The 24,954-nt window shown below is 35.8% G+C and overlaps 1 protein-coding gene across 1 annotated transcript; it reads right to left on the reverse strand.

Moving 5' to 3' along the window:
• Window positions 1–572: 572 nt before the first annotated feature.
• On the reverse strand, window positions 573–24,478 carry LOC124358583 (O-acyltransferase like protein-like). Its single transcript, XM_046810887.1, has 7 exons — window positions 24,316–24,478; window positions 10,542–10,735; window positions 8,490–8,631; window positions 6,131–6,320; window positions 5,655–5,797; window positions 4,757–4,874; window positions 573–1,241 (listed from the first exon to the last, which is right to left on the reverse strand). Exons 1-7 carry the CDS (start codon window positions 24,466–24,468, stop codon window positions 1,168–1,170), a joined length of 1,014 nt encoding a protein of 337 aa, XP_046666843.1. The 5' UTR covers window positions 24,469–24,478; the 3' UTR covers window positions 573–1,167.
• Between the last annotated feature and the right edge of the window lie 476 nt (window positions 24,479–24,954).

The following is a 24,954-nucleotide window of genomic DNA, read 5'->3' on the forward strand; positions in this document are numbered from 1 at the left end:
TTGTACATCATATTGTTCACTATTGACATGTTTTTATACATCAAGTCGGGAAATTATTATTAGAGCAGCCCGGACCAAAATAATCCGATGTTGGTTGTTGTGTTTTAATCCCCCTTCTACATCCCGTGCCTGGCACTGTTGCCAGTTTTACGTGTATGGAAAATTACTGATCTGTCTCAACTCACGTAATCTGGTGGTCAGCTGCAATATGGCAGCACTGCCTCAAACGTCATTTGACTATTTTGGTGCGGGCTGCTCTAAGTACATATTTGTTCTTACAGAAGTGTATAAGTTGAGGAAACTATGATATTCTATTTAAATTAGGGAATTCTACGAGTTGTTTCATAATGAACATGTTTCAGTAAACATTTCTTGGGCCAAGAACTAATTTCTTTTTAAGGGTAGTTTATTTTTCTGTTTGTTTATATGTCTACGCTTTTTTCTCATAAATTTCATATTCGTTTAAAAAGACGTGATTTGTTTGAATATTTATTATTTTATTATATTTAATGAACTTAATAACAAGGAATACTGAAAAAATATTTAGAATAATTAGAGCATATTTATAAATACTACTAGGTTAATTGCATTGTTTTCTTAAAATTTTTGTATTTATCTTCTAGTTTCTGGTATATTGCACATAATCATGTTTCCTCTTTGAGACTTGATATATTCCTGGTAAATACTTCACTTTCCATGTATCTTTTTTAAACATTTAAATTAAATTCTTAAGGACACTTTTTTCATTCTCGACAGCGGTTTTATAACACATTATATTACAACAAATCTAATTAAATAAAGAAATATATATTGAATGCTTGACGAATTGTCGAGTAAAAGCACCAAGAAGAAAACAATATAATAAAAAACTCTGAACTAAGCTATGTGTCGTTACATTTTTCTTTTAATTTAAAAACGATAATTTAATAGAATTTGCAAGACAATATTAGTGAGTAATCACAAATTAAAATCGCATAACTATCATTAAAATAACATTTAATAATTGTTTATATCTCTCTTGATGTTGGTTTGTTGTTAAATAAATTATTGTAGAAGAAATAACACTCGTATATACAGCTCGACGGTAAGAAAGGGTATAGCACCACTCATAGTGTATAACAATAACATGGAGTTATTTGTGTAGTATCTCGGGCTGACAGGAAGCTTCTACTGTGTTCTTCCTCCACCATTTACTCCAGTCTGGGATAACTCTGTGGCTTGTGGTTTGGCCTCACCTCCAGCTGAAACGTAATACAATGCACATTAAGCGGGAATTGTACTGGTGAGGTGTTCGGACATTTGGTTCCATTAACACAGTATGTCAAGCTAAATGTTACCGAGATCTTGCCACCTGACGTGGAATGTTAATGGGGTATTCGGGCTAAAAGTTAAGGTTGACTGCAGTACGACATATTATTTGTGTGTCAAAACATAAGGTATTCACTTTAGACTCAGTATATTTTTAAAATATGAATCTTTATAGAAACAGTATAATTTTAATACAAAAATATAATAATTTGCCGAGTTGGCAAACTGCATCACTAAAGGGGATAGGAAATTCCGTTTCCGACTGTTCCTTTGTGCTCACGATATCTCGAGATTTACCTATAGACTAAGGAACATCGACTTCAATGATGGTACAAGTCACGCCTAGGGTTTGGCTGAGCGTTAGCGAACATTTTTACATTGGTCTTATGAGTGACCATGATGGTAACAAGAAAATCGTAGAACAAATTAATTAAAATATTTACAAACTCATTTTATACTTAAAATGTAACATGATATCATACGTGAAGACGTTTATATTTGATTGGTTGTTAAGACTTGTGACGTTTTGTCTACCTCTTTTACACTCTGTTGCATGGGTTTATTTTTATATAGAGATAATAATTGTCTCTTCGATCTGTCTATCTATTGGGCAGAGTGTCTCTTCCACTGGACAATTGAGTTGTGGACTTGAAATTGTGCATGAAATCTTTGAAGCCCAGATCTCTCAGTCTGCCCGGAGGATGTATTGAGAATGAAATGAGCTATATTGTGTATTTGAAATTTGGCTTGGAACCTAAGGGAAGCCAGTTACGTGACATGTGGTCCAACATTATTATTTCTATATATAAAACAACAAACTTTACACTTTCTACGCTCCCAGGCATGTCTAGTAAGTAAAATTTGGGGGATTATAGCAACTTTAATTCTTTTTTTACACTAATCGCATAGTATTTAACATTCATACAGATGCAATTAATATTATTGTGAATTTAATAAAGAGCAAACGTGATATACATTTAATCTCCTGAGACTTTACAATACGATTTTGTTAATAACAAATATGTTTTCTGATAAAAGACACGAATAATTGTATGCAATTATTATACTGACAGTTAAAAGGAAATAATAAATACGTAAAACTGCTTTTCGTACATAATTATGAGGAGCTTTTCAAGACAAAGTTCATAAAAATTACAGTATTAAATGCAATGCAATTGCACGTCACTATTGCATTTCCACTAATGTACTATTGTATTTTCCTCGCATTCATTCATAACTTTAATGAAAGGTTATATTCAGAGATGTGCAGTTTCTGTTCGCTATACAAACGTAACAGATCTGGCAACAATAAGCCCTTTCGTTGCCGCGGGTGATGCCATAACGCTGCGGATAAGAATAACAGGATTTCGGACATTTGTCGTTGTTATAATACACAAATGCAAACACCGGTGTTATATTTGTAACCTGTAACTGTGGCAATGTCTGAAATCCTTTTAACATTTCAATTCATCCATAATCAGTTGTAAATTTGAAACACAATTGATTCACTCATTAAAATTTTATTACATGGTGTCCATAAAGTATTTGAAGCAAATATATGTCGTTAACTGAACAGACCGACCTCCCCATCCACCAATCGTACTAGCGAATTCATTTTATTAAATTGTAATGTTTTGGAGTACGTTAAAATTATATCTGTCTGTTTAAATAAAAATAAGTTTGTGTTAAATGGCCGATCAACAAATGAAAAGAATCATCTTACGTCGGTATTACAATAGGAACCAATTTCGTACCAGATACTTTACATAAGTAAAGTAATTAAACATATATAGTAAGTAAGTAAATATATTTAGTGAAATGCTGGCATTACAGTGTGAAGCGTCCGGTCGAATCCTGAAGTATTAATAGGAAACTGACTCTGATGTGTGTTCCAACTGTGTCGCTTCTAACACTATAGATAAACTGATATAACTGTAACTGTAGGAAAGCACTGTTGCACAATATTATTTATGTACTCTCCTGATATACTTGTATGACCTACGTATACCTAATTTACTCTCTCGTAACGTTGTTCAATTCTGATTTCGAACTAGCCTCATTATTACTTCCTCACAAACAATGTTTTTACATATGAATTAATACTTTATTTTTAGCATAAATCGAACATAAATCGAACACACACAATTGATTAGATCATAATAAATCTCCGAAAAACGTAATTTAAGTGTTTTTGTCCTACAATCAGCTCCATGAATTGCATAATTGACCAGACGATAGTCAATGTAAATTCTTAGAATTAGTCAACCTCTTTTATGTTCGTGTTAATTCGCTACATATTTTATGTAAAATTTTATATATGTGACGACGTCCATATAAATTGCTTATATTACTGTATGCGGCGGAGAGATATTAAAACAGCTGTTTAGCTGAACGATTGTCCTGCGCTCGGCTTTGTGAACCCCGTTGGTGGGGATATACCAGCACAGGAGCTGCAGCAATGGCTAGTGAGTCGTCGTATCGAGGCAAGGAATCGTTCAGAGGAGGATCGGCTCACCAGTTTGGTCTAAGTAACCCTTATCACCTAAGTTTAGAGAGATACAGCTCAAGCCGATACCCAGATGAGCCATGCTAGAAGGACCTTTCACTTTAATAGTACTTTGGCTGATTATTCTTTACAGTAAAAATGTTATCTGTTCCAAGAGTAAGAGTCTGCTTTAGTATTAATTCAAATCCAAAACTCCGGATGTACCTTCAAGTCAATCGCAGTTTTAAGACTTCTTATTAAAGTAAAAAGTAAAGTAAAGATGCCTTATTTTACCAGGCGAATTTAGCGATAAGAAGCCCTCTCTAACACAACCTGGGGACCACCGGGTTAAAGGTGTCTTACGAACCACCACCAACGTCCGGGCAGGCGGGCTGCTTACAAGGACAGGATCGCTCAGAGGTCACCCATCCAAGCAGCAGCCACGCTAGACGTTGCTTGATCCAGTTATCTTGCGATAACCGTTGTACCCGCTACACTGCGCCATTAGCTCATATTCGTTACCCTTTTAGGATCGTTCTTCATGTTAAAAGGGTCTTTAATGTTTGTTCATAGAATAACCAGATGACATGTTCCCACCAATTGGCCCACCACCATCACAATTATTGGATATTAAATATATATTATTAATATCTACCTATTCGTGGCAATAATGAAATCACTCATAACCAACTACATATATATAATACATAGATACATAACAATTATTCTTTATGCATTCTTAATTACAAAAACAAGGTATTTTTCCAATCTCAACAACAACAAAATTTAACCGTTTATAATTATATAAAACGTATATTTGCCGTTGAATTGTAATGAAGAAATGAATAAATGCTCAAAAAACAATATTTAACAAAAGCATTTCATTCTCTTGTTGTAAATGTACTCAATCATTGTCTGACATTGAATGTTAATAAAAAGTAAATATAACTTATTGTATGTTACGTTTTAATAGTCGCTTTATAGTTTTCTTCTGCAGCCTGTCCAGAGGAGCCTCGAAGAATAGGTTCAGGTAGAGAGCCAAGATGTAGGCAGACGCAGCGTCTCCCGTCACTACCCAGAACTGAACAAGTTTTATTAAATTAGGCCGGAATGGTTTGAATGCATGCTAGTGACTAAGCTTTACAAGCATAATTGATCCATTAATGTTGTAACAAACATAGATCTAATACATTGTATATTTTAATGAATGTATAGTATTATACATCTTACAAAATATGTGGCTAAGTTTTAAAGTACCGGTGTAATGTATCAATTACTTTCAGTGTGCTGTTTATACGAGTCATGTATATCATTATTATTATCATTTTTAAATATACAGCCATTAACCTTCCAACTGATTAAGTGTTATAATATTATATTAACAGTCGAAAATATACTGTTGAAACAAACATAGTACACGTTTCTTAGTAACACACTCATAATATGAGTATAAAATTTATGAGTCCAACATCCAGACTGTCTATTATATATATAAAATAAATAAATACGCTAATATTTTGGTGCTATACATTTAAATAGGGTACGTATATTCAATAATAAATATTGGTAATGTTGGATACAGTAAAATATTATCGGATTCTGGCTCTTCCTTCTAGGTATATTTACGAGATCTATTAATCAATTTTAGAAGAGTTAAATGGTTGGTAAGAGATTGCTAACGACACTAGATTAAGTATATACTCATCAGTTTAACTCAAAGTTGCAATAATGGAGGGGGGACCAGCGAACTCCAGGAAGGTGACGATGATTTGGTATATGTACTGAATTCAGTTTAGATAAAGAAAGTCTGCAGATCTAGTCTCGTACTTTACGTGATATATGTATCTGCAGATTCACTTACCAGTTTGGGTACAGTGAGATATTCTGGCACCCTGGTTGACGACGTGAGATATATCTGCGGGATCGTGTGCACAAGGAACACGCAATACGTCAGACGCCCAAACGGTGTGAAAAACCTATGCTTTACCACTTTGTAGAAGGTTCCTGCACACAAAAATGTCAAAAATAGCTTTACATTTTTACCTTTTTTAAAATAATATCCAGAACCCTAATTATTTATCATAACTCTTCTACTATGTTCACAAAGTCATGACATTCAAACTAGGTGACCCCCCCCCACCCCCAAGGAAAACCCTCCAACCCTCCAACCCTCCAAGGACAAGCCCCTCTCAAGTCCCAACCAAGGAAACCCCCCTGGTGGTTGGGGGGTGGGTTAGCCTTTTTGAACCAAGGAAATATCAGTGACTGTATACCGAGAGAGAGAGAGAGAGAGAGAGAGAGAGAGAGAGAGAGAGAGAGAGAGAGAAGATCACTTACCGAAGCCAGTGGTGCCCTCTGCGACGATGAACCACGACATTCCCAGAGCCCAGACGGATCGGTGAATGCCCGCATACAGCGTGTTCTCCCAGAGACTGTAGGGTCGGGCCCTGTCATAGCAGATCCAGCCTGTGAGGCAGCTGCCGAGTAGCAGAGTGCCAGCAACCACCGACCCCACTGCCAAGGTCACCTTGCACAGACATCGAGAGGAATAAGAAAGAGACAGAATGAACTGTATGGAGCAATATATAGGGTCTTTCAAAAGTCAGTGGTCACCCCTGATATTTGAAGACCGTTTTATAGTAAAAATGTGTGGATCTTTTTGTATTTTAATGACTTACTTTTTGGCGTATTAATATATGTTAAGGGCGGCCCTCCTGGGGAGCATGGCAAAAATAAACGTATTCAAATAGTAACTCCATCGATTACAAATTAATGTAAACTTCTCGACCAAAAAAACTCCCGATTTCGATTTTCATTCAAATACACCTAAAAATGACCGGGAGATTATGATAAGCCCCCTTTTCCCGTTTATTTCATGATGATATCATGTACATGAGTGGTTAATTTGTAAAACTGATATCAGGTATGCGTTTTTTGAGCTGAGAACCTACCCAAAAAACCAAGCGTCGTGCCAATCCGTATGTAAATATCTGAAAACCCCATTTCCCTGTTTACAATAAAATATTTCTTTGTTTGTTTACTTCCTAACGATATGTCAAATTTAAGGGGTTACCTTTTGAAAATATTTTGTGCTAGGGTGGGCCCCCAAATTTTTTTGTTTCACCAAAAAGTAGATTTCATTAACCTACAAAGATCTTAAAATTTACATTTCAATTGTTGAAACCGTATAGAAAGCACAGGGGTGGCCACTGACTATTGGATTTTTAGATTTAAGTTTCAGGTAATGGAAATGAATGGAAAATGCATTAGGACAAGCAGGGAAATTTAAACGGAGCACTGAGGAGAATACAAAAGTTTAAGATCCTTGTAATAATGTGGGAATCAAAACATACTGATGAAGATAATGTCAAACGTCATTTCTATATTTCTCTAGAAAATATAGAAAACCATATGATTATATAACTATATGTAGTTATGAAGAGAAAACTGGAAATTAGGGAAAACTGTAACGGCTGTTAAACAAAACGAAAGAGAAAGAGAATATCTTAATAGTAAAGCACTAGAAATAAATCGAAGCGTAAACGAAACTGATGACAAAGAGGAAAATGGTTGATAATATTTGACATGTTGTAAAGGAATATAAGAACTAAGAGGGTAAAGTTAGTAGGAAACCAATTTAATAAGGAAACTTGGCTGCCACATGTAGTAAGTAGTTTAAGAGCTGAAACGATACTACCTTGAGATTTTCGTCATGAGAACAGTGTTAGACATCATGTACTCTTACACTCTTTCTTTTGCTGTATCATTTAAGATATAACAAATGTGCATCTAAATGCGTATTATTTTTAATTCAGTGTATTATTTTTAATGATGAAGGATGAGCAATTTTAGGATGTGTTTCTGAATAATCTTTAAAAATATACAGGGTGTCACGTAACTCTCTGGACAAAGGTATACCACGTTATTGGTCAGGTCAAGATAAACATATTCCACCATAATATTAACACTATGCTTAGTTTCCCATGTGTCTGTCTGTATGTGTTTTTATAAAAGAATTAATATCTAAAAACTAATAAATCAAATTATAACAAATTTGACACAAATGTTTATGATAACAAGACCAGTTACTGAAAATAATATAATACAATTATCTTTAGTATTTTCAAAATGGCGGCTATTAAAACTTTAAAAAAATAATAGCTTAAAATCTAGCATTTTTCTCAAGCATTACAGGAAATACAGTATTGAGAGGGTTTTATCACAATCTAATGACATCATAATCATTTAAATCGAACAATAAATAACTTATTTAGAGCAGATTTACTGTGACAAGACATGGATCACATTGAGAACTGCCGTTTATTTAGTTTTTGTTGGCTACTCGATGAGAACCTTAATGTGGGCCATGTCTTGTCACAGTAAATCTGCTCTCAATAGGTTATTTATTATTAGATTTAAATAATTTATGTGTCATTAGATATTTGATGAAATTCTCTAAAAAAGCTGTTATCCTTGCAATGCAAGATATTCAAAGTATCAACGTTTTAAAGGCTGATATTTTGAAAATATGAAAGATGATTTAATTATATTTTTCACACATGCAGACAGATAGATGGGAAACTAAGCATCGGAGACCCATGTTCTTAAGATGAAATATGTTTGTCTTGACTTAGGCAATAACATGTTATACCTTTGCGTGGAAAGCGCACTATTTTTAAAGTTCTGTATTACATACCGGAGTGAACTTGAAGTTGTGCAGTTTCAGCTGCAAGTAGTAGGATGCAGTGATGATCCCCACAAGGTAAGGTCCGATCCTGTTGTGTCCCGGGATGTACATATCCCGATAGTGTTGTACAGACATTGGGTCTTTCATTAGGCTGCAAAGTGCAAATTTCAAATTTTAAAAAGACAATTTAATCATCAGCCTAACTAAAATATTAGACACTTCCTTAATAAAATTCAGCTTTTAATTTCTCTAATTAGGTACTTTATTATGTTTTTGGAATTGAAACAACATTTTAAGACTTGTTTATTCCTTGCGGTTATTAATATTTACCATTTTATATTTACACGCTTTCAAGCTTACTTTGAATATTTAAAACACGTTATTTTTTATTTCAATAACTGTGAATGATTATTACCTGTACTCAAATTAATCAAACTGTATGAAATAAAATAATTGTTATGAAGATAAACATATATTGTCCTTAATTAGTGTATACAAAACGTATAGCTGAGGTTCTTACAGTTGCTATTGGTTTTTTATCTTCTATTGAAGATTTATTTTCATAAACACACTACAGTATATTTAATTTAACTTTTGAATTCTTTGAGAGTTAAAAGTGAAATCTTTTTGTGTTTGGTATTTTTATATGTTACTACTTTTAAAGTAATAACTTGGAGATATTCTTCTTTGTCTGCATCTACGTGTGAAATATAATATCCACATCAGTAAGTTTTTAACAGCATTATTCAAGGTGATTATGTAACCAACTGTGGATACAGAAAACGGCAGCGTCCAAAAGTACTACAAAATATAAATGTGATCTTACATCAATGAAATTTTCTTCCTCGGACTTAAGTTGAGTTCAGTTCTTCTAAAGAAACAGAATTATTACTATTTCAAGTATTTTTTTGAATTTGTTCAATATGTTTTCCTGTATTTGGATAAAGTAGGTTAGAGTTCTGTAGTTTGATTGTAAAACTATCCGAATAACACTTCTGCCCATGGTCTATAACAGGAAATCCCATTTGTCCATGAAAGTTCAGTTCTCGGTGTTTCATTCAATTCTGTATGAGTGATAGTGATAATAGGGTATTATCACTAAACCTTCATGGTGCTTCCTTGATAATATAATATTACTTTCACACCTCCATAATGGATTCTTACAACAGAATATTATCTCCGTCCCTCCATGATACATCCTTGATACGTTGACTCATTATCCAATCCTGAATAATATATTGCTTACAGCAGTTGATAACGATCCGATGAACCCAAGGATAAACAAAGTCGATGCACCACCTCATATCAATAACATTTATTTAGATGTTCATTTAAATTACAAATGGTTCTCTATTTTCGGACCTGTTGAATGATCCAGACCTGAAACTGTAGTAATACTTTATTTCAGGTGATCTAAAAAAATAAACTTTGAGAAATTCATTACTGGCTGAGCGTAAGAGAAGCCTATCTCTAGATTTTCATTTGTGTCTGTCGGTCTGACTGTCCGCACGATGTCTTGAACACGGAATAACGTGTACACTTGAAAGTTTGCACGAAGCTTCATTTCTATATGACACTGAGTCCGATGTCGGTGCATAGTAATCTGAAGTTTCTGGTTGAGATCTAGCAACTTTAAATGTACAATTGTTACAGAAAAGTAGATTAATCTTAATAAGATTCTCTTCATATTTTACTGTATTCAAATCATATCCAATAATTAGGTGATTATGTAAGTAATAAATTAATTCAAGTCACGATAACAACATATTTCACTTTATGTGTTTCTAAGTTATTAATGATCAATACGTGGACAAACAGACCCAGCGCTAAAACTGCATCAAAAGATTAAGAGAAATTCAATTGTCATTACTGGTGATAATGGTTACTAAAATATACGATATTACAATAGTGGCATAATACATTACATATTACAATAGTGGCAAATTTTTTTCATGTATAAGTAAATCTATGATTACGCTGAACGATAGCTCTAAATCTAAACTGCTCAATATCTTCCGTTTTTATTGTTATTGTTAATTATGGTTGCAGGGCAACACTGACCTCATGTAGTGGAGGACGGTGCCGTAGTATCTGTTTTGGTAAGTTATGATGGCTGGGGTAGTGATGGAGGCTACAAGGGTGATCCACAGCAGAGTCTGGCCCAGGCATGGCCACCTCCACAACACGTACACCAGCACGGACCCTACCATGAAGAACTGCATATCACACGCTAGGTACCACGACTGTACCATACACTGCAACATGGATACATCGTAAAATATTTGTAAAAAATATTTAGATAATAATGCGTACTGGTAGCTGTGAGTGGTTTTAGGTTATGAGTATGTTTTTGACACATAACATAGATACAGATGTTTTCTATGCGAAAGTTGAGTTCCAGTTCACTTTCCTCTTATTGAACCGTTTCTAAGCGACGTATATATATATATATATATATATATATATATATATATATATATATGTATATATATAAAACTTGGTTGCTCTACCATGGTTTGGGATCGTGTCTAAAACATAGCAATTCACTCAAGTATCAAGGAATCAAAGTTAATAAATTTATGAAACGAGAATTTTTTCGCAGATTATATATTTTCTAGCTTGATACACTTGAAACTTAAATAATCATTTATTTCCATTTTTAAATCGTACACTTTTTTACAATTTACAATTATGGAAAATATCAGCCTTCCTTAACCAGCTATGAAGGCTATGAATAGAGAATAAAAATTTAAAATATCAGAATCCACCTTATGAACATTTCACAAAATATAACTTTTGTGGTCTTACATTTTTTTTAATAAACAGTACTATAATTAGAATAAATTATGACGAAAGCTATACTAATAACATAAATCATTAATGAAATTACATAAATACACATAGAAGACCACAAACAATTTAAAAATTGTAATTGGATCCGAAATAACAATAATAAATACAAACATATGACAATAATAAATAGAAAGACGAATTCTTAATGGATCTAAAATTAAATAATTAAAAACAAATATTACTATTTTTGGGGTCAAAATTCATTTCACGCTATTTTATATTACTGAAATAAATTATAAGCAACACTTAAAACCTAAATAGTGCTTTCAAAAATTTGAAGTATTTTTCGTTTATTGCAAGATAACTCGTATTTGATAATTACATTATGTATTCGTGTTCAAGTCACAAACTTTTTGTAAAAATTTGAAATATTTCTAATGATTTGCTTTGTTAATGCGTTTTGGTAACACATTGCAAAAGTTTTCCCTAAGAAAAAAACATTGATCTTTTCCAAATACTTTTTAACACTTTTGGTTTTCTAACCATATTTTCTGATCTCTCGCACAATAGCTGTGACGTATTAATTCTGTATCATCGTTACCACTTCTGTAAAAAATTGTAAAACTTTGAACACAAAAATATGCTGAACCGTTAAGGTGTTTACTTGCAGATACAATGGAAATATGGCTCCCGCTTATTTTTGTTGAACTAACTACATCGTCACACAACTAGATAAAAGTCTAAAAGCCGCCCGTATAAGAATTTGTATACAGTTAACTGTTGCTGATTTAATCTGCCTTTTGGTTTTGTATGTTTAAAGAAAAAATACTCCATTAAATTTTTGTAACCCTCTTGATACCCTACCAATCTGACCTCCACCAAAGCTAGCTCGGCTGACGATCAATGTCTTTTTTTAGCAGATATTTATCTATCGATTTTAAGAAACACCAGTTTGTGTGCTTATACAGTGTAAATTCCCTCTATAAGAATTGTATTTCACATTTAATATTCTCAGTAACATAGAAATCCAAATACCTGTTTAAATTTTTCTGTTATAAGATGAAGCCTGAAATTAAGATCATGCATAATTTCAACGGGTACAATGAGTGGGTACAACGGTTAACGCAAGATAACCGGATCAAGCAACGTCTCCCGTGGCTGCTGCTAGAATGGGTGACTGCTGAGCGATCCTGTCCTTGCAAGCAGCCCGCCTGCCCGGCCATTGGTGGTGGTTCGGAAGTCACCTTTAAGCCATTGGTCTCCAGGTTAAGTATTAGAGAGGGCTTCTTAACCCTAACTTTGCGTGGTGAAATAAGATATTTTTACTTTAATTTAATTTACTTTAATACGAACACATTTTTTATGATAATTTTACCTTTGAACTTCTGTAAAAAAATGCATACATGATAGACACAACATAGCTTGTTTAATTGTACAAGTAACAATTTTAAATAACAGTTAAATGAGATTAAGTTTTAGCTCATATATGGAGGAATTCTGTCTCCATAGAGATAATCTCATAATGTGCGAAATGTGCGGGAAGAAGCATATATTAAGGTTATCGGCCGAAAATCGGACATTACATGGCGCGATAACAAAAACGGTCGGCTGAATTGAGCCTCTCAGTACCCCATTACTTTTATCTATATGTCTTCACATATAGATAATGATCCTTAGCCCAACGTTTTGGAGCTGATAAACTTTATTGTGACATCAGTATATAACAGACTGGCTGACTCCTTGGATATGCCATCTCGGAACTTTTTCTAATATGATTGTGATGTTATATATATATATTACTATATAATAATTACATGTAATTAAAGTGATACCATGTTTGCAATATACACTAGGAATATTTCTTATACTACTAATTACGGTATAAATTAAAAATTCGGTGAATGTTTAGATGTTTGACGTACAGTCACACAAAACCTAGGGAACAGATGTAGACAGAATTGGGAATGCACATTGCTTATATATAACAATAGAACGTGCCCATATTTTAAATCCAAAGTTCCACCCACAAATATTCTAAAAACAGTAGTTTTAAGAGATTTTATTTATTATAAATAATGGCAAAATATTGATAGGCAACTGTTTAATGTCATTGTATTGAATATTAAATCACAGTCGGAATATAAAAAAAATGTCGTGCGAAGACGTGGGTTACTGCTAGTAAATTCATAGGCAGTTATTCATTGTCGAGTTTTTTCGCAGTTTTTTAAATTTCCAATATTTCTATAACGTTTTGCAGCTCGATGTTCAGCATATAACTGGTTCAAATCATATATCTTAATTGGATGAAAACATTGCGGTTAAATACCATTATACTGTTATATGTTACAAAAATACATGACCCTACGTTTTGAGAGTTTAGATTTGTCTTCTTCCTCAAGTATCAAGTATACAATGACGTAAAGTTTAGCATAAACCTTTATTATTAATTTTATGTGTATACTCAACTTTATGAGAATTTTGACAACTGAGAAAGAGAATAGATTTGAACCCTCGAAACGTACTATATATATCTTTAACATATAACGATGGAAAGTTTCCACAACCCTAATATCTTACATCTTTATCAACAAACATTATATCAAGAAACTATTTTAGCTATATAATTCCATATGATGACGTCAATTCCAGTTTTATAGATCGAAGATAGTGGTCGAAAATGTAAACTATGCCATTGTAAAATATTTACTTACTTAACAATGATTTTGCCGTGTTTCGGTAAAGATATAATAAGGAAGGTATAAAATAGTAATTAAGGGCGTCTCAAATCATCCTCCACTATTTATTCCGTTTAAAACTATAGACAGTGATAAATTGTTTTATTTGGGACTTAAAATATATTATTTTCAATTATTCACGAACTACTATACTTTATGAAAAGAAGCAAAGTTGTATAGATTACTCGAAGATAACTAAAGCTTTGTGTAGCAATCCTATTCAAGAGCATTACGGTACAGACAACTTTATTATTTGTGGAAGGTTTTTTTACTGGAAGGTATGGAATTCTTTGATCTGTGGTCTTTGTATAGACTCTGATAGTTGATAGATAGATGCTGTAGATCACATTTGTACAGTATACATAAATTTTATCAAAGGTTTTTTTAATTTCTGTCAATGACAGTTATGTTTATGTGGTGTAGAACAACAATGAATGAACAGCAGCGGCGTGTTTGAATGAATAACATTCAAATATAATATAAAATAAATAAATCCTACTACTTTTAAACTCTTTATTTTTTACTGCCACCTGAAATCTGGCAGTATATATTCCATAGTTAAAACTCTTTCTCAATAAAAGATTAAAATTATGATACTATTTATTACTGTATAAAATGTTATCATCATAATGAATAGATGACGTTTCTTAAATAAATAGCACTATAAGTAGTATTTAGACGTAAACTATGATAAATTTAGTGATATGGATGATAAGGATTAGGAGAGATGAAACTTCATACTAAAAATCTATAAAATCATGTTTAGAGCAGAAATAATGTTTTTATTTTCAACAACTGCTTATTTTTATTTTATGTTTAGGATTTTATAATCTGAAATGCTCTTGCACATAAATACTGGAGGCAGAACTGATATATTTTCTCTCAAAATTCACGGTCACGTTTCTATAATCTATAAAATATGGTACGATCGTGGACGGAATGGTCACGACACAATTCATCCACTAACTCAAACAATATTGAACGTGCTTCGACTAAAACTCACACGAATTGTGAACCGAATTGAATAAACTTTGTTGTCATAGTTTTAAGTAGAACATAAACACTTGAGGCAGAAACTATATATTTTCTCTCACAGTTCACGGTCACGTTTCTAAAATCTATTAAACATGGAAAGATCGTGGATGGAATAATCACGACACAATTCCTCCACTAACTCAAACAATATTGAACGTGCTTCGACTAAAACTCACACGAATTGTGAACCGAATTGAATAAACTTTGTTGTCATAGTTTTAAGTAGAACATAAACACTTGAGGCAGACATGATATATTCTCTCTCACAATTCACGGTCACGTTTCTATAATCTATAAAATGTGAGGCGATCGTGGATGGAATAGTCACGACACAATTCCTCCACTAACTCAAACAATATTGAACGTGCTTCGACTAAACTCACAAGAATTGTAAACCGAATTGAATAAACTTTGTTGTCATAGTTTTAAGTAGAACATAAACACTTGATGCAGAAACGATATATTTTCTCTCACAGTTCACGGTCACGTTTCTATAATCTATTAAACACGGAAAGATCGTGGATGGAATAATCACGACACAATTCCTCCACTAACTCAAACAATATTGAACGCGCTTTGGCTAGAATTCACACGAATTGTGAACCGAATTAAATAGACTTTATTGCCACAGCGTGAAGTAGATGTAGAGAAAGAGTGTGAGGTAAAAGTAATTATGGCTAATAATTAAGAATTAAAATAAATAATTAACTCAGAGTAAGTCATCCTTATTTGATGAGAAATAGTTTATTAGTAACATGAGTAAGAGAAGTAAACAATGGCGAAGAAACAAAAAAAAGGTGTCACTCATAATCCGAACCCTTCTAAATCTTTTTCCCAGATGTGTGTAAGGAGTTTTGGCTATCGTCAAAAGAGTGCAAAAGTGACAGAAACGGTTCCTCAAAAGAGATTTTTCTATTATAACACACGGCATGTTTTAAAGGCATGTGAGTCCTACGGTCTTCGATACTTGCAAAACAAATAGACCACTCTAACCATAAAAATGTGTCAAAGAAGAAGTGGCTTATTCGTTTTTTGATAGAGCAAAGCTTATGCTCGGTCAAAGATGGATTACAAGAGAAATTTAAGAACTCAATAGAATTTCAGGGGCAATAGGTACTCTTAATCAGTGTGGATGTTCTGGTACTCACAGCTGCGATATAAATATTCAGATGTTTTAAAAGACTTCTATTAGAATTATCAGTTACACTTGTAATATTATGCCAAAGACTGTATCTGCTGATAATAGCCAAGCTGCACTAATACAACTATCGGTACAAAAAAGGAAATTATTAATAAAAGAATAGGAAAAATAAGATAAGGCACGTACTATATAAGCTGGATCATTGGCAACTTGTGCCAAATCCATTCTTTCCATATGTTCAAGCCTCGTACATTATATGAACGTGACTGCGATCTGAGAGAGAGAGAGATTCATATTAGATGCACGTTCAATATTGGTTGAGTAAAAGCAGAAACTTGCGCCGAGTCTATTTTACAAAGATTTTTCAGCTTCATACTTAATAGAAAACTGACAGCGATCTGTGAAAGCTATTCGTATTAGATGCATGTTCCATATTGGTTGATTTTCTGCAGAACTTGTGCCGAGTCTAATGTACCCAGATTCTAGAGCTTTATATGTAATAGAACACTGACAGCGATCTGTGAAAGCGATTCGTATTAGATGCATGTTCCATATTGGTTGATTTTCTGCAGAACTTGTGCCGAGTCTAATGTACCCAGATTCTAGAACATTTTTCGTAATAGAAAACTGACAGCGATCTGTGAAAGCTATTCGTATTAGATGCATGTTCCATATTGGTTGATTTTCTGCAGAACTTGTGCCGAGTATAATGTAACCAGATTCTAGAGCTTTATTCGTAATAGAAAACTGACAGCGATCTGTGAAAGCGATTCGTATTAGATGCATGTTCCATATTGGTTGATTCTCTGCAGAACTTGTGCCGAGTCTAATGTACCCAGATTCTAGAGCTTTATTCGTAATAGAAAACTGACAGCGATCTGTGGAAGCGATTCGTATTAGATGCATGTTCCATATTGGTTGATTTTCTGCAGAACTTGTGCCGAGTCTAATGTACCCAGATTCTAGAGCTTTATTCGTAATAGAAAACTGACAGCGATCTGTGGAAGCGATTCGTATTAGATGCATGTTCCATATTGGTTGATTTTCTGCAGAACTTGTGCCGAGTCTAATGTACCCAGATTCTAGAACATTTTTCGTAATAGAAAACTGACAGCGATCTGTGAAAGCTATTCGTATTAGATGCATGTTCCATATTGGTTGATTTTCTGCAGAACTTGTGCCGAGTCTAATGTACCCAGATTCTAGAACATTTTTCGTAATAGAAAACTGACAGCGATCTGTGAAAGCTATTCGTATTAGATGCATGTTCCATATTGGTTGATTTTCTGCAGAACTTGTGCCGAGTCTAATGTACCCAGATTCTAGAACATTTTTCGTAATAGAAAACTGACAGCGATCTGTGGAAGCGATTCGTATTAGATGCATGTTCCATATTGGTTGATTTTCTGCAGAACTTGTGCCGAGTCTAATGTACCCAGATTCTAGAACATTTTTCGTAATAGAAAACTGACAGCGATCTGTGAAAGCTATTCGTATTAGATGCATGTTCCATATTGGTTGATTTTCTGCAGAACTTGTGCCGAGTATAATGTAACCAGATTCTAGAGCTTTATTCGTAATAGAAAACTGACAGCGATCTGTGAAAGCGATTCGTATTAGATGAATGTTCCATATTGGTTGATTCTCTGTAGAACTTGTTCCTAGTCTAATGTACCCAGATTCTAGAGATTTATACGTAATAGAAAACTGACAGCGATCTGTGAAAGCGATTCGTATTAGATGCATGTTCCATATTGGTTGATTCTCTGCAGAACTTGTGCCGAGTCTAATGTACCCAGATTCTAGAGATTTATACGCAATAGAAAATTGACAGCGATCTGTGAAAGCGATTCGTATTAGATGCATTTTCCACATTGGTTGATTTTCTGCAGAACTTGTGCCGAGTCTATATTGGAGAGGTAATGTCCGCTGCTGCCGACCCGACATTATGACATTGTCTCTGGAGCTTCTGTATCGTGCAAAGTTTTGTAATGGGTCACTCCGATCTCTTTATCGAGGTTAGTGTTTTATTTCCTCTCGCCAACACCGCAATTCTTTAGCTTTATATGTAACGGAACGTGACTGGAATCCATTACAGCGATTCATTGCTGTGTATTAGAAGTCTTTTTCACTTCTTCAGAAACTTGACGTACTGTCTTCTTGAAGTAAGTTACCACCCTTTTCTTCACCCGGACAAAACTTACAATTATGGTCTAATATGCACACAATGCCATATATGTAGCACGAATTACTTCATAGTATAACAGAACTAACTTGTGTACTAATTCAGAAATGATTTCATAATGTGAAATGAGTCAAAAACAATTGTTTAAATTAAATAAAATTACTACAAAATCATTGATAGAAGAAGCTGAATTTATATTGTATATCACATTGCATAATATCAAATCAAATCAAATCAAATCTTTTATTGCTCGTCACAATTACACATTGTATGGCAAACGTCAGAATTAATTATAAATTTAAAACTCGCATACCACATTACCACCACGTCCAAACTTACATAATGTTCATGCATTCCAGTCTCATTCATCCATCGCCAATCTCAACCCACTTTCAGCGCTGTGAGTCAGTCATCGAATTGGGCGGTCTCCCAGTTAAACGCCAGAAACTCGTCAACGCTGTAGAATGCAATTTGACACCAGGAAGCGCTTAAGACGAGCTTTTGACGCCTTGGGCGTTTGGGCGTTTGTAATAAAATTTGGCAAACTGTTGATGAAATGAAACACCTGCCTGCGAAGGTAAGTGCTCATAAACCACCGTTCTATGTCTTCCAGTACGGTAGTTATCTCTGCCTCTAGTCTCATACCCGTGTATGTCACGTCCCCTGGTTAGGGCACATTTAGACAAACAGAACCAAGATGTTTCTAAAATGTAGAGACTGGGCAAAGTCAACAGTTGCAAAGTTTTGAATGCTGTCCTGCACGACTCTCTGAAATTCAACTTTGCGATGATACGAATAGCTTTTTTTTTGCAATTTGAACACCTCAGGAAAATTATTGCCTGTACAGGCCCCCCACAACACCACTCCATAGGAAAGGTGAGAGTGAATTAGCCCATAATATGCCGCAATCAATACCTGACTGGGGCAGTTTACCGGGCCAAGGACCTCAAAACATATATTCCTGAGGACAGTTTGGCGCACACATGGTCAATGTGATTATTCCATGTCAACCCTCGGTCGAGGAGTATTCCAAGGAATTTTGAGGAGTAGACTTCTTCCAATAAGGAATCTGCCAACATGACGGCTGGACCCACATTGGGAGTCCGTTGGACGCAGTGTGAAATTCAACACGTTGGATTTCGAAGAATTCGTTTGAAGGTTGAGGTTATTGAAATATTGCACACAAATTGTTGATATCTACAAAGGATTGTAGCTCCAAACCTTCTTTGTGTGTTATCTCTGAAACAGAGAGTCGTGTCATCAGCATACTGCACAATTTTACCATGCAGCAGCGATGAATGTACGTCGTTGACGTATATCAGGAAAAGGATTGGACTGAGTATAGAGCCCTGAGGGACTCCATAACTCAGTTGAATTGGTTTAGAAAATTGGTTTGTTTGAGATCTGAACCACTTGACTTCTCTGGCTTAAAAATGATTTAAGCCATAAGAGCGGCACACCTCGGATGCCATGAGAATGTAATGTGTCAAGCAGTATTTCATGGTCAACGCAGTCGAATGCTTTAGAAAGGTCCAGGAACACACTTAATGTGTGATCCTGACGTTCTAGACCCTCTACAACCATATCAACCAGACTCACCACTGCGTCTATCGTCGATTTATTTTTCCTGAATCCAAATTGGTAATTCAGAAAGCTGGTTGTTTTTGTTTAAGAAATAAAAGCATTCTCGTTAGAAAGAGTTTTTCAAATATTTTGCTCAGTACAGGCAAAATTGAGACTGGCCGATAGTTATTTAATGAACAGGGGTTTTCTTTCTTGAAAATTGGATGCACTTTTGCAATTTTTAGGAGAGAGGGAAAAACTCCTGAGTTAAAAGACAAATTGACCAATTGAGTCAGTGGTTTCACGATATGCTTAGAGCATTGTTTTATTAACCACATGGATCTCGATTCTAGATCATTCGATTTTTTAGCTGGGAATTGTTGAATGATTTTATCGAGCTCTTCCTCAACTACAGGAGTCAGAGCCATTGAGGCTGTTGGACTCTGTCTACGCGTGGGATTCCCCTGTGGCAGCGATGGACGAGGGCCCCGTCCACAAGCAACAGACGCAAAAAATCCGTTAAACTCGTCGGCAACCCTAGAGGCATCGCTCACAAGGGTGTCCCCAATTTTGACTGTGATTTGCTTGGATTCTTGATGTTTATTGTTAATGATGCCCCATACAGTTTTTAGAAACGTTTTTTTGAAGAAGTAATTGATTTTGAGACATCATACGATTTTGCAGCTTGGATCACCTTCCTGTAAATTTTTTTATAATTTCGAAAAAAGATTTTGAACTGTTCATTGGCTGTTTTTCTGTTTATTTCGGAGAAAACTTGAGTTTTTCTCTCGACACCAGAATGCCTTTAGTGACCCAAGTATTATTTACCTTCTTTGGACGAGGTTTGATCGTTTTTGTAGGGCAGCAGGTGTTGAGATGGAAGTTCAAACATTCATTGAAAATTTGAAACTGCTGCTCTACTGGGTGTGAAGAATTTAGAAAATTCCACTTTTCTTTTGAAAGGGAAGCGTTGAGGAGAGCAATATTTTCTGGCCTCGTGTCTCTTATTGTTTTGGTAATTCTTGGTTCTCTCTCGATTTGTTTTCCACTAATGATAGGCCTCTTGGCCATAGTGGTCTGAGATAGCTGTGTTGACCACCGATACTGTGACATTTTTCAATGTTTGTGATGATGTTATCAATAGCCGACTGTGTTGTAGCCGTCACTCTCGTTGGAGTTTTGACCAGCAGTTCAAGGCCGAATGACCGCAGCAGATCGACTAGTCGCTTGGTGTGGATGGATGGTTGCTGTCCATCGCATCCACGTTGAGATCGCCCATCAAGACGTAATTGCATTGATGGTTAGTCAGGTCAGTGAGTAACACTTCGAATTTTGAAAAAAACTGATCTTCATTTCCACTGGGAGACCTGTAAATCCCTATCACAATTAATGTTGACCTGTTAGTTTGTACTTTGATCCCAACTGCTTCGAAATCTTTCGCGGTCGTTTCTTTGATCGTAAATTTTGTAAAAAACTAAATTTTGTCTCAGAGAAAAATTGCTACACCACCTCCTTTGGAGGTCTGGCGACAGTACGCTTCTGCCAAGTTGTAATTTGGAATTTTGCATAGTTCAAGGTTTTTCGTTGTTAAAACCGTTCTCGGTTACAACGAGTATATCTGATTTCAGCTCCTCACACATCAGCTGAATTTCATCCAATTTGTTGGTTGCGTACTGGGCGTTTTGGTGGAGTAGTCTTAGGGAACCTTGAACATGTAATTTTTGATTTGTCTGATTTTGCCGATTTTGGTCGGTCAATTTAGTCCTTTGCTGTAAAGTGGGTCCCCTAAAAAAACTGAATTTTCTTTTAGGTTTGTAGAGCCTCCTTTGATCTGCAGAATGTCCTGGACTGGGGGAGCGTCTCACGGCGTCCGCGTAGGAGACATCCTGGATGCTAGCTGGCCGTTGAGGGGTGGTCGCCGACTCTTCTCGGGCAGCAGCGGGCGTTGGCATGCTGGAAGTGGAAGCAGGCGCTGCGCGAGGATTCCTCCAAAGTCGCGGCTGCGCCTTCATTTTTGATTCTTGAGTGGCTGGACTCATCGCCGCCACGATCATCCCAGCCAGTAACCGCTTTGCCCGCCAGGAGAGATGTTGGCCGTTGTCTCGTGAAATTACCTACGGCTGATGTCATCGGAAGTTTAACACTCTAATAATTGTGTCTAACAGCCAGTTCCTCAATGTAGGCATTCACGAGAACGGTCTCTGATAGTGGACAGGGTGGGTCGGGTCCAGATCGTGGCGATGCGGCAGTGTGGTGAGGATGATCTCGGTGCTGGAAGATCCAGCAGCGATGTACCCCTCCAGATGGCGGGTAAATATTTCGCTGCCCGCCAACCGCCAGGTCGTTAGTGCCGGCGATCAGCACCTCGCAGCAGGGCCGGGGCTCAGATGCCGTTCGAGCTGGTCTCGCAATATCCAGAAACCGGCCGCCGGGTACACAGACGTCGCTCACCGCGGTTGCAGGGCCGAGCTGTTTCCTCACGAGTCCAGCGATGTGGCGAGCGTGGCTATCCCTCGAACAGTTATGGACTTAAAACTGTACGTTGCGTGTAGGGATTTTTGGAGCTTGCCATGATTTCTTTGACGTTTTTTTGAAAGCTAGTTGGATAATTTTGATTTTTTTCCATTTTAGAAAAAGATTCACTTTTTTGTTGAGTTTCATTTTTGTTTGGGGGGCAAATATAATTTTATTTTGAACCGGTGCCGGGTATTTGGGCTTCCTCTTCTTCACTTCTGTCCACCTGTAGTTCTCCTTTGAGATCAGCGCACTCGCAAGTTTTCAGCTGCTGCATGAGACTCTGGTTCTCCGGCCTCCAAGACCTCTACTGTTGTCCTCAATCTGTCGAGAAGGTCAGTCCGCTCACACGTGGCAGCGGTTGGCTGTTTCCGGCAGGTCGCACTGCACTCCGAACTCCACAGAAACGGGTGGGCTGAGGAGCAGCTCGCACTGCACTCCGCGGTCCAAAGTCAAGGGAGCATGAGTCGTCTGGTCGTCGCGGGGACGAGGTGTCGACAGGGAAAATCTGGTCCGTGAACTGCAGTAGGCGGTGTCGGATTCAATAGTATGATCTAGGAGACCCTGGAACTCTTTGTTAAGGCGTTCTATCTCCTTGTTTAGTCTTGCGATCTCTGCTGCTGCATCCTCAGGTGTTGTTTTCAGGGGTCGGTTCGGGTTCCGTAGAGACAGACGCAGGTGGAAAGGCGGTGGGTGGTGAGTGAGGTGGCGGGGTCCGGGCCGGGCGTGGAGCAGGCGGGCGCGGGCGTCGTCCGTGTGTCGGGGGGACGCGGTGGACGCAATTACGGGGCTTAAGTAAAGGCGAAGAGAGGGTTCGCATAGTGACTGGATGATATCCCCACTGTGCTTTTCGTTACAAACCGTCACTCTCGTTATGTTTCTCATCAGTTCTAATTGATGCTCCGCAACTTTTCCCCTAGACACCGCCATGATATTTCGCCGTTTTTTAGAGTCCGTTGTTGCCTAAATTTGAAATTGTTGTATACAATACAAGGTCTACCAGTTTTGGTTTTTTCGATTAAGAAAGACATTGTTGAAATGAATAAATAAATAAATTAGGTAATAAATAAATAAGTTAATAATAAAATACGTTAATAAATAAATTATTCAATAAAATAATGTAGTCAACAGATAAATTTGTCAATAACTAAATTATTAAAATAAATAAGTCAACAATAATAATAATAATAATAACAACAACAACAACAACAACAACAACAGTTTTTTAAAAAATATTAAAAATAATAAAAGTCAACAGCAACAATAAAATCTGAAAAAATAAATAACAAGGTCTCTGTGGTTGCTTCAAGCAAAAAGATATGTCAGAAGCCGGTAATCGAACTGATGTCCTCGAGCGTAACTGACGAGTACGCAACCGATTCTGCCACCCGAGAGGTTGATTGTGCAACTGTTATTACTTGTCTTTATATTGCGCGCTCCAAAGTCACGTGAAACAGCATGTCCTTCTACACTTGTAAATTGCCAGTCTAACCTTGTTAGTTTTGATGGTTAGCTTTTATGGCTATTTACTACTCACAAATGTTTAATGCTGTCCGATTCGTCTTGATCCAGGTTTATGACATTAAATAATACCTTGAATTTGTCAAAACCTTTCGTTATGTCTTTAAAACTAAAAATAAATCAATTTAATTGCGGAGCGTCGTGATGTACGTGTTCGCAAGATAGGACCAGGCCTACCAACCAGTATCTTACTTATTGTGAAAATAATTAATTACTAAGTATTTTCCATAAACCTAAACTAATTAAATAATAAATAAGCTTATTATAATATATTATAGAAATTAATTAGATACTTTATCAATCAAAAACAAACGAAAATTAACTAAGAAAACTTGATTTATTAATCACCTGGTTGTCACTATTGACATAATTGTTGATAAACAGAAGGTTTGTCCACCAGTTGTGCTTGCACCGGTCCACCTCCTGCGTCAGTCGCTCTGTCCACAGAGGCCCGTCCCCCAGGTGAGGGAACACGTAGCTGTAGAATCCCACTACGGCCATGTACACTGGAGCTATCCTGTCACATTACTGACATCAACACCTGTATATCATTTGTGATAAAGAGAATGTTTGTCCACCAATTGTTCCTGCACAGGTTTCTGCACTTGACCGAGACTTACTCTTCCACAGTGTACATTAACATAAAATTTTCTATTTTAACAAAATGACAAGCTATGAACGATAACTCCCTCTAAGCAGGTATTAAGATTGATTTATATACTAGCAAATATCAAATTTAGATGCCACAAGATTTAATAAATACGTGTAACTTAAAAATTTATTATTCAGTATATTAATTAATCCTATTTACAAAGTGTATCATAATTATAAAAATATGTGTCTGGTTAAATTTAAATTTTTCATAAAATCTGTGATTTACAACCCAATAATAATTTCTGCAATAAGAAATATCTTGACTTACAATCTATCTTTATAGGTCTGGTGTAGGTGTAATGTTACCCAACCTGCCTCTGGCGCACAGCCAAA

The sequence above is a fragment of the Homalodisca vitripennis genome, chromosome 3 (genome assembly GCF_021130785.1).
Source record: "Homalodisca vitripennis isolate AUS2020 chromosome 3, UT_GWSS_2.1, whole genome shotgun sequence".
NCBI lineage: Eukaryota > Metazoa > Arthropoda > Insecta > Hemiptera > Cicadellidae > Homalodisca > Homalodisca vitripennis.